Here is an 11553-nt window from a genome sequence, read left to right on the forward strand (position 1 = left end):
CTCACAGGTTTTCAGAATCATTGACAACATTGTCCTTAATATATAAAATCCTCATCAATGTCAAAGCTATTCAAGATAAGATAAAATGAACCTTTATTAATCCCCGAGGGGAAATTCAGTTGTACAAAGCAGCAACAGGGTAAGCGTGAAACAACAGGACAGCAAAGATTCACACAGATTAATAAAATCTAAAATCAAGAAAAAATTCAAATAATAATAAAAGAGGAGATAAGTAAAAATAAGAGTAAAATAACTGTAAAATAACTGTCAGCATATGTACATATTTGGTCATCTAAGTTATAAAGTACGGAATAAGTTAAAGTGACAAATGAAAAGTGAAAATGGACATCTGTACACATAGTGACATATCTATCTACCTTTTTGGTCTACTACTAATAATATGTTAGCATGGGTTGTGGAAACAGTGTATATTTATGTCCAGTGATTTAATTGTATTTATTTTTCATCATTAACCCCTTATTGTGCAGCCTGTTGGCTACATGCACAAAGGACTGTCCGAGGCGCTTGGTGCGTTGTCGTAGAGGGATGAGTCTGTGGCTGAACGTACTCTTCATCTTCACTAGCTCTGCGTGGAGTGGGTGGGAGGGGTTCTCTCGGATGCTGTCAAGCTTCCTCCTCGTCCTCCCCTCTGCCACCTCCTCCAGATTGTCCTGTTGTACTCCCACTACAGAGCTAGCCTTCCTCACGAGCTTGTTCAGCCTGCCAGTGTCCCTAGTGTTTGTGTTTCCACCCCAGCACACCACGGCAAAGAAGAGCACACTGGCCACCACAGACTGGTAGAACATCTGCAGCAGCCTCGTGCACACGTTGAATGACCTGAGCCTCCTCAGGAAGAACAGCTTACTCTGTCCCTTCTTGAAGAGAGCATCGGTGTTATCTGTCCAGTCTAGTTTATTGTTTAAGTGCACTCCCAGGTACTTGTAGCTGTTCACCACCTCCACATCCTTCCCCCTGATGGTGATCAGAGGCCTCTTCCTGCTCCGCCTGAAGTCCACCACCAGCTCCTTAGTCTTGCTGATGTTCATTAGTCCTCCTTGCTGGTGTGTATGCAGGTTTGCTAAGAAATGTGAATACAACATTTAATGTCCATCAGGATACATCATCGCCTCAACAACAAGTTGGATGGAATTGTATTTATTGCCTTGGGGAAATTCAGGAAAGATAGACGGATGGGAATGAGAATCGTGGTGATCTCGGTGTTCATCTAAGAACTTTTCCATCCAATTAGAGGGTTTCTGCCTATGGTTTCTGCCTGGCTCATCAATATTGGTTTGGCCAAATTATAGAAATGGTTAAGAAATAAGGAGCCACTCCTCAGACTCAGCTGTTTATTGTTTCCAGTGGGCACAAGGCGACCACAATGCAAATTGCAGGGATATCTGTATCTTCCCAAACAGCATGGTTGTTTGTTTTCTAATTTATTGTATTGCTCCTATACAACTTACTGTATATGTCAGTGTAACATTTAACACACCTTCCTGGTGAGTAAGCAAAAACCATCTGATACAAATTAAGCTTATAAATGAGACAATAACCTTTTTAGGAAAATTGGAATTCCCTTTTATTTCAATTTCACATGGTAAGGTGTGAACAGCGGGGAAGACGTTCAATTGTCTTACATGAAATTACAAATATAACATGTTTTATCCTTTTAATATCTACAAATGTATGTCCGTATCTCTTCTCCCATGTTGACCTTACAGACCAGTGTACAAAAAATAACAGGAAAACAAAAACAGAAGTGATGCACAGTGTATTTCACATACAGACACGAGACACGATACAAAACAAGGAAGTAGCATCGTAACATGAGATGACAAAAATGATATTATGTTATAAAACACAATGTGCAGACTCAAGAGGGGTTTGTAACGTTTTTCACATGTTAACATCACATTAGAACATCAATGTATTATAATAAGTTATAATTGAAAGTTAAAACCAAAATAGTGCCTGTATATAACAATTACAAATCTTTAAAATGTATCCAAACAAATGCTCCTCACCATTCACATTTGTTGCATTTAATCTGGAAGGGGATTCATTCATTTATGAACATTTAAAAAGCCTAAAGCATATTCCAGTTTTCACACCAAATAGCACCAGTGATTTCAACTCAGCCTATTTTCTGTACTTTATAAACCCTCAAAGTAAAATAACTTGAGCTGTGTAGCTTAAACTTACTGTGTAGGCAAGTTAAAAATATAAGTAACTCATATGCGGGGGACAGTAATGGATTTCAGTGGTTTTGCATATTTTCAGCATTTCTGTGGCTCACTTTAACCAAAATCTTTGAAATAAGATACTGGCATTCAATTTCTATGAGGTCATATCTGGCAACAGAGTGCTTTAAATCTTATATCAACAGAAGACCTGTATGATCCCCTTATTAAAAGAAGTTGTGTCGAACAATAGCTGATTCGTAGCATTACATTAATACTGAAGGCAAATGTTTTAATGCAAGTCAATGTCCCTAAAGCTTATCAATGTAACAGAAAGGCATTTTTTAGAAAGTCATTTTTCTGGATATGATATAGTTCAAGTTTTTCAGCTTCACCAAATTACTATTAATCTTTATGGTAAGATCAATAAGCAAATAAATAAATAACCTCTTCAGGGACAATATACAGGCATAGGAACATCTAGCTTAAATTCAGTGTGTACACACAATACAACTCAGCCCAGCATCAAAGCATTTACAGTACACAGTACAGTACTTCCTCCTGCTCCTGTCGTACCTGTCTGACCTGTACCCAGATCAGGCCACTATTACACGTACAGCATTTTCACACCTATCCTTTGAAAGTTGTTTTTGTTATTGTCTGATGTTATATTATTATTATTTTAGTCTTTTCACAGTACCTGTTGACCTAATAGGAGTGCACACAGGCGAGCAGAACAGAGCTGCAGCCAGTTCAGTGCATTCAAGTTGACGGTATAGCTTTCCCCTGGTCCTCCACCTTTTTAATTGCCGCCTGAATCTTCACTTGATCTCCCAGCAGCTGTCGAGGATTCACAGCCTTCAGGTTTTCATCCAGCTCGAGCAGCACAGGTATACCAGTAGGTAAAGTCACACTGGCAATATCTTTATCTGATATACCTGTTGAAGTAAGAAGAAGAATATTAATATCACACTAGAAAAATAAGTCAAAACTTTGGATGGTATGATCAATTCAAATCAATTGTTGTGATTTTCCATTGTCAGATAATCTGGAATATCAAAATGACTGCAAAAGCTCTCTAAAAAGCAATCATTGAAGCCTAAAAAATTAGTTACAAATTGAATATAATTTAAGAAATACAAAGATTTTCATGTAAGAAAGAACAGATTTACAACATGTTGCTATTAATTCAATGTATTTATACTTGAAATGCATAGGGACCCTATACTTTATGATGACCTTATATACACAATGTTTCACATGTGTAATGCAATAAGAAATATTTGTTTCTTAACTAAATCTAAGGTAACGGTATTTGATTGTATTTTAGTGCCAAAAAAAAAGTTTTTAATAATTTGATGATCGAGGGGATGATTGTGAAATGTAATTATTTTCAGCCAGATAACTGTGAAATTACATTTTTATATCTTCCCATGCCTGGCCAATAATGAATTAAAGCCGTAATAAAACCATGTTACCAGATATCTTTACCAGATGAAAGAAAGCACAATTCCAGCTTGTATACATATCCTGTACAAGTAAGTAAAAGTCAATGTGAGTAAAGTAAGGAGTGTACTGTAGCCTCAGCGGCTTATGGGTGTGGTAAAAGGTCAGCATGGACTTAATAGCCACAGCCAAATGTAATATAAACTCACTGGCCTTTTTACACAAGTTCAACTTTCCATTTGGGGAATTGAAGTCCCTTCACAATTCAATGAGCGACAACTAAAAAAAGGCAGCCTGTAGAGTCCAGAAACTGTTGTGGAATTCAACTAAATGCATTCACTGCACACACTCAACACAAACGCTTAGAGAGCATTGTTTATAATAGCAGCATACCTTCCAGGTGTTTCAGCAGAGCCCTGCAGCTGTTTCCATGAGCAGAAATGAGCACAGTCCTGCCTTGCTTTATCTCTGGCACCACAGTGCTGTCCCAGTATGGAAGCAGCCGGTCCAACACCTCCTTCAGGCTCTCTGCCCTGGGAAGGTTCTCCTTTGGCACGTCACAAGTGGTGTATCTGCGGTCATTGTAGATTTCCAGGAAGTAAGGGTGGGATTCCTCAATTGGAGGTGGAGTGACGTTGTAGCTTCTTCTCCATACCTTCACCTGTTCCTCTCCATGTTCTTTAGCCATCTCCGCCCGGTTCAGGCCAATGAGGGAACCATAGTGCCGCTCATTCAGTCTCCAGGACTTGATCACAGGAACCCACTCCTGACCCATAGCCTCCAGAACAAGCCATGCTGTCTGGATGGAGCGGCTGAGTAAGGAGGTGAATACTAAGTCGAACTTGTAGCCCTGTTCCTTCAGCAGCCTGCCACAGTCCTGGGCCTCCTTCAGCCCATCCTCACTCAGCTTCTGGTCAACCCAGCTGCAGAACCGGTTCTCTTTGTTCCAGGCCCCCTCCCCATGCCTCAGCAGAAACAGTTTGTACTTGGACATCCGAAGCACCTCCAGCAGAAGCCTGCACACATTCAGTAAAACATTATCAAAACAGTTTTGCAGTTGGTGATAACACAAGTGTAAATATATGAATATAATACATCAAATCTCCAGCTAACCTCACATAAAGTCACAGGTCTGTGTGTCTAATATGAAACCAGCAGAAGATACTTTAGAGGCAGTGCCAGCAAAAGGTTAGAGGTTGTCTTAAAAGGGTAACAGGCTAAAGGCAGATAGCTAACCTTACAGTAGCTATCCCTAGCTTTATTGAAAGGCTGTACACAAGATAATGATAAATAAATGAATGAATGATAACGTTAGCTCACTACTGTATGCACATATTGCATCGGATTCTGCAAAGCTTATTAGCAAGCCTGAAAGGATGGATGGACGTGTTGCTAATACAGTATTTCATGGTCGCTCAGTCCGAGTTAGGGACAAGACAAACATGTAATGAACAAAACTACTTAATGTGACGTCTCGAACGATCATAATATTGTGAAAATGTAATCTTACCCTGTGTGGGCTTCAAATCCGACCTAAAAGTGGCTAGTTCAGTTGTTGACAGTGTTTGGCCGGCCATGTACAGCATTTGTTCCAGTGGATGATTGATATTCCTCTCCCCCAATCAGAATGGCACAGATCAAAAGTGGGTGGTACTTTTGTCAAATGCTATGCCCATATTAGGAGTGGTGGCAATAACGGCCAAGCACGTCGTTGAGGAAGGAGGGAAATAAGGGGGAGTGACCGTTAAACATGGGTGAATTTATGAGGTACTGTACTGTTTAGCTAACTGTTGATGTTTTGTTGTTTGGTTCGAAGTTAGGAGAGGATTTATGGTGTTTGTAAGAGAAAGGCAGTAGTTTAAGTTAACTTTGTTTCAGCCAGAGCTTATACCCGCCTAAAATGATCTAGGTGTGTGGACAAACAGTTTGTAGACTTTTGTTTTACTTGTTTTACGACTATTTTGGGTAAATAGTCAAACTGCCACATTGTTGTTCACTCAAACAAGAACTTTATACACCGTTCTGTTTCCTTGACAGTTACGCACTTGGGGCCATATTTTCCTATTATTTAAAAGCTACTAATATTCATTTTTCTCAGTGATTTGTTTGTGACTAAACAACGTACGGTGGCTGAGAAGGGCAATCGACAATTACAAAGTGTGAAACACTTTAACAAAGCTTGAGACACATTTACATTTTATAAAACAAAATTACATTAGCGAAACACTTTTACCAAAGAAAAAACAATGTAACATTAACAAAAACAAATTAACAAGATGCAAAACACTTTTACAAAGCTAGGAAAGGTCAAGGAATACCATGATCATAACACCAGAGGGAGCTCCACAAATCATGTGAAACCCAGATTTGGCACAAAAAAGGGGGAATACACGTTTCGCAATTATGCCACATCAAGGTGGAACGCTCTTCCCACAACTGTAAAGGAAAGTAAAACTATACTTACCTTAAAAACCTCTCTTAAAGAGCACCTTCGGGGGAGAGCATTGCAAAACTGGCCCCGGTAATGGTACAAATCTCAACCTGTCGTTCAATGGACAGCTTCCCCCCCATCTATGTATATACTCGCATTTTAGACTCTGTTACTAACTGTATATCTGTAGACTTGGTATGTCTTTAATGTCCGGTTAGGATGTATTAGAACGAAATCTAAAATGGTAAATAAGCAATCTGTATGTAAAAAACCCACCTGTATGTAAATTGTAAATAAGCCATCTGTATGTCAAATATGTCTTATATGTCTTAAATGACATGATGAATTGGAAATGGGGGACCCTGATGTAAACAAGACGAAAGTCTTTCTCTGGTCTGCATCCCCTTAACAATTGTATGTTTTGAGCTGTACTGTACTGTACCCAATATACAAGCTGTTAATAAACTTTTCAATCAATCAATCAATCAATCAGACACATTTTGATTTGATAAAAATAAAATTATATTCTATAAAACAAATGTACAAGTGTCGAAACACTTTAACATTTCCCGAAACACTTTGATATTTGCCGAAACACTTTAACAAGTGACATGCAAGTGATTGACACAAACTTAAGTTTGTTTTGGCTGATCGACCGCCCGGTACCTATGGACGGTACGAGTGTGTTTATGGTCGTTAAACATGTTTTGTCCGTTCTATGGAAACCACCTGGGCCAAGTGTCATGGTCTTGCTCATCACGATACACGCCATCTCCTCTGTGTGTGTGTGTGTGTGTGTGTGTGTGTGTGTGTGTGTGTGTGTGTGTGTGTGTGTGTGTGTGTGTGTGTGTGTGTGTGTGTGTGTGTGTGTGTGTGTGTGTGTGTGTGTGTGTGTGTGTGTGTGTGTGTGTGTGTGTGTGTGTGTGTGTGTGTGTGACACTCGCATTTATTTTCATAAGATATTAAGATACTGTCGTCCGTTCCGGTAATGCGGTCAACTCAGCCGTCTCTCGCGTTTGCTTGGTCAAATCAGCAGCTCTTCATTTTTGAGTGCGCAATTAAATGTGGGGTAGGTAAGTTTGAGAAACCGGCTCGAGATACGCTTTTTGTTATATTCCAAAACATCCATAAAAACATCCATGTGATCTGTGGAAGCCGTAGTACTGTAAAAAGCACGACCAATCATTTTAGCCGGCCCGGCTAAAATAACTGGATGGTCTGAGCACAAACTTATCTCGTGCCCTCATTGGTCATGTGCGCGTTCGTATGTGTTGGAGGAGGGGCTCTGTAAGGAAGTAACATATTTCTTCCGGCTGTGTATTTTCAAATTCTAGCGCACTCGAGCTGGTTTCTCCAAAATGACCTACCCCACCTTTATTCGCGCCTTTACGGTAACCGCCGAGAAGCGGCACTGACGCTAGTACAAGAATAAAATAATGCTTAATGTTAATAATAATAATGTTTTTTCTGCTTGATTTGCGATACAAATAATTTGTACCATAAGTTCTTAATAAAATTGGTACTGTTGGACTCAGTACTTGTTAGACTACTACCACAAATACAATGAGGTACTTTTACTGTGTACTTTTTGAGTAATACTCAAACCCCGTCCTGAGTACAATAATTCATGTATTCAGGTATATTTGATGAGCGATAAAATGATTTTTTGCAAAAAGTTCCACATGAAATTGATGAAATTGATGAATTATTGTACTCCGGACAGGAGTTTAACCAAGTATTACTCAAAAAGTACAGAGTAAAAATACTTGATTATACTTGTGCTAGTAGTCCAAGTAGGCCTACTGAGTCCAACAGTATCAATTTCATGTAGAACTTATGGTAACAAATCATTTTATCCCTCAACAAATATAGCAAAATACATGAATGATTGTACTCAGGAGGGGAGTTTAACAGAGTATTACTCAAAAAGTACACGGTAAAAGTACTTCATTATATTTTGGTAGTCTAACAAGTACTGAGTCCAACAGTACCAATTTTATTAAGAACTTAGGGCTAAACATCTTTTTATCCCTCATCAAATATAGCAGAAGTGGCTTGAATTTGTTCTCAGGATTGGAGTTTGACAGAGAATAACTGAAAAAGTACACAGTAAAAGTACTTCATTTTATTGTTGGTAGCAGTCAAACAAGTACTGAGTCCAACAGTGTCAGTTTTATTAAGAACTTAAAGGTGGGGTAGGTAAGTTTGAGAAACCGGCTCGAGATACACTTTTTGTTATATTCCATGGAATGCTCTTAACATCCCGATAGCAATGAGTATCTTAAGTGCTTTGACAAAAAATCCATAGAAAAATGTCATCTGTGGAAGCCGTAATACTGTAAAAAGCACGACCAATTATTTTAGCCGGCCTGGCTCAAATAACTGGATGGCCTACCTGCCTGTCAGCTTTCCATCTGTGCACAAACTTATCTCGTGCCCTCATTGGTCATGTGCGCGTTCGTGTGTGTTGGAGGAGGGGCTCTATAAGGAAGTGACAGATTTTCTCCGGTTGTGTATTTTCAAATTCTAGCGAACTCGAGCTGGTTTCTCAAACTTACCTACCCCACCTTTAAGGTAAAACGTATTTTTATCGCAAATATAGCACAAAAACATGCATTATTTTACTATTGTACTAGCATCAGTGCCGCTTCTTGGCCAATTACCGTTTAGGCCAATTAATCGCACACTCACAAATGGAGAGCTGCTGATTTGACTAGCAAACGCGAGAGACGGCTGAGTTGACCGCAGTGTTCCCCTGCACTCCGACAGTACTGAGCACTACATCGAGGTTAAGATTAAACACATTTATTTCATTTGGGAACACACATATAACTATGGAGTTGGCCAGATGTGTGTAAATTACTGTTCATGGTAATTTGAAAACAAATGCCGGTGTCGGACATTCACAAACACACCAAACACACACACACAGAGCGGAGCTGAGCACAGCACAAACACACGTCATGCGCCTTGTGGACCGCACATCTCCTTCATAAAACGAGTAATAGGGGGAATAATCGGGCAGTTTGATGTGTGTGTGTGTGTTTAAAACGAAGCAGCCTGCAGTTGATCTTTAGCTGTCTAATGAAGGTAAACACATCGAAGGCTGTGTGTAAAAGGCACAGCTCCACTTCCTACTTGGCGAACCTGTAACTTTCTCGTGCACACAAGAAAGTTACAGGTTCGCCAAGTAGGAAGTGGAGCTGTGCCTTTTAGACACAGCCTTCGATGTGTTTACCTTCATTAGACTCGTGCACACAAGAAAGTATATCGTGATTAGCAAAACCATGAAAGCAGCCTCCCTCTCCTCTGTCATCATCCTTCTGGACCTGTCTGCTGCATTCGACATGGTGAATAATCAGATCCTCCTTCGCACTCTCCAACAACTTGGAGTTTCAGGCTCTGCACTTTCCCTCCTCACCTCATACCTCAAAGACCGCACATACAGGGTAACTTGGAGAGGGTCGGAGTCCGACCCTTGTCAATTAACTACAGGGGTCCCTCAGGGCTCTGTTCTCGGCCCCCTCCTCTTCTCCCTGTACACAAACTCGCTCAGATCTGTCATTAGCCCGCATGGTTTTTCATACCATTGCTACGCTGACGACACCCAATTAATTCTGTCCTTTCCCCGCTCAGAGACCCAGGTCGTCGCACGCATCTCTGCTTGTCTAGCTGACATCTCTCGGTGGATGTCTGCTCACCACCTCAAGCTCAACCTTGACAAGACTGAACTGCTTTTCCTTCTGGGAAAAGATTGTCCCACTTTTGACCTAACAATCAACATTGGCACCTCTATTGTTTCCCCAACTCAAACTGCAAGGAATCTGGGTGTGACCCTAGGTAACAAACTGTCCTTCACTGCAAACATCGCTGCAACAACCTGCTGCTGCAGATACACTCTTTCTACAACATAATAATAATAATAATAATAATATATAATATTTTTATAGCGCCTTTCAGGAAACCCAAGGTCGCTTTACCAGTCGGGTAGGGGGGGGGGGAGTAGCGGAAAAATAAACCTATTAAACTAACTATACAGTGGCGAAAGCCTTGGTAAAAAGGTGCGTTTTGAGGGCTTTTTTGAAAATGTCCAGGGTTGGGGCGCTGCGGATTTCGGGGGGGAGAGAGTTCCAGAGGGTGGGGGATGCCACACTGAAGGCTCTGTCACCAAAAGTCCGCAACCTGGTGCGGGGGGTGGAGAGGAGATCCTGTCCAGATGATCTTAGCTTCCGGGATGGAGTGTGGTAGCGGAGAAGGTCAGACAGGTATTGGGGGGCGAGGGCATGGAGGGATTTGTAAGTCAGAAGAAGGAGTTTATAGGTGATACGGTGCTTGACTGGGAGCCAGTGGAGGTGGATCAGGGTGGGGGTGATGTGCTGCCAGGGCTTGGTGTGAGTGAGCACCCTGGCAGCCGAGTTCTGCACATACTGGAGCCTGTCCAGGGCTTTACTGGGAACCCCGAACAGGACTCCGTTGCAGTAATCCAACCGGGAGGAGATGAATGCATGAATGAGGGTCATCAGGAGGATACGTCCCCAGCTGACCCAGAAAGCGACGCAGGTTCTGGTCCAGACTCTCGTCATCTCACGCCTAGACTACTGCAACTCCCTCCTGGCTGGTCTACCTGCATGTGCCATCCGACCTCTGCAGCTCATCCAGAATGCAGCGGCTCGTCTGGTCTTCAACCTTCCTAAATTCTCCCACACCACTCCGCTCCTCCGCTCCCTTCACTGGCTTCCGGTAACTGCTAGAATCCACTTCAAGACACTGGTACTTGCGTACCATGCTGCGAATGGATCTGGCCCTTCCTACATCCAGGACATGGTTAAACTGTACACCCCAGCACGTGCACTCCGCTCTGCATCGGCCAAACAGCTCGCTGCACCCGCACTGCGAGGGGAACCCAAGTTCCCATCAGCAAAAACACGTGGGTTTGCTATCCTGGCTCCAAAATGGTGGAATTAACTCCCCATTGAAATCAGGACAGCAGAAAGCCTACACATCTTCCGGCGCAGACTGAAAACTCAGCTCTTTCGACTCCACTTCGAGCGATAGAATTATTAACAAAGCACTTATATACTAATAAAGGACTGGCTTATCTAAAGCCAGTTGAGTAGCACTTGAAATGTTGTTGCTCTATGAAACCTGATGTACTTATATGATTCTGTTTTCTTCAAGTTTGTATTTTGTTGGTCGAACGCACTTATTGTAAGTCGCTTTGGATAAAAGCGTCAGCTAAATGCAATGTAATGTAATAATGTAATGTCACTTGGCCCAGGTGGTTTCCACAGAACGGACAAAACATGTTTAACGACCATAAACACACTCGTGCCGTCCATAGGTACCGGCGATCTATCAGCCAAAACAAACTTAAGTTTGTCAATCACTTGCACGTCACTTCTGGTATGATGGGCATTCCCTTTCCGGTTTGATTATCTAGTTTGTTAAAGTGTTTCGGCAAATGTTAAAGTGTTTCGGCAAATGTTAAAGTGT

At 41.4% G+C, this 11553-nt stretch overlaps 1 protein-coding gene across 1 annotated transcript; it reads right to left on the bottom strand.

The window, feature by feature from the left end:
• Window positions 1-1557: 1557 nt before the first annotated feature.
• On the bottom strand, window positions 1558-5243 carry bpgm (2,3-bisphosphoglycerate mutase). Its single transcript, XM_034218829.1, has 3 exons — window positions 5140-5243; window positions 4023-4645; window positions 1558-3121 (listed from the first exon to the last, which is right to left on the bottom strand). The coding sequence occupies exons 2-3, from the start codon at window positions 4621-4623 to the stop codon at window positions 2946-2948; spliced, it is 777 nt and encodes a 258-aa protein (XP_034074720.1). The 5' UTR covers window positions 4624-4645; window positions 5140-5243; the 3' UTR covers window positions 1558-2945.
• Window positions 5244-11553: the final 6310 nt, after the last annotated feature.

Source organism: Gymnodraco acuticeps, unplaced genomic scaffold (assembly GCF_902827175.1).
Source record: "Gymnodraco acuticeps unplaced genomic scaffold, fGymAcu1.1, whole genome shotgun sequence".
NCBI classification, from domain to species: Eukaryota; Metazoa; Chordata; class Actinopteri; order Perciformes; family Bathydraconidae; genus Gymnodraco; species Gymnodraco acuticeps.

Coding starts and splice junctions, on each gene's coding strand:
- bpgm (XM_034218829.1), bottom strand. CDS start 4,623: ATGTCCAAGTACAAACTGTTTCTGCTGAGGCATGGGGAGGGGGCCTGG. Junction 3,122..4,022: donor TCTGCTGAAACACCTGGAAG/GTATGCTGCTAT, acceptor TTACTTCAACAG/GTATATCAGATAAAGATATT.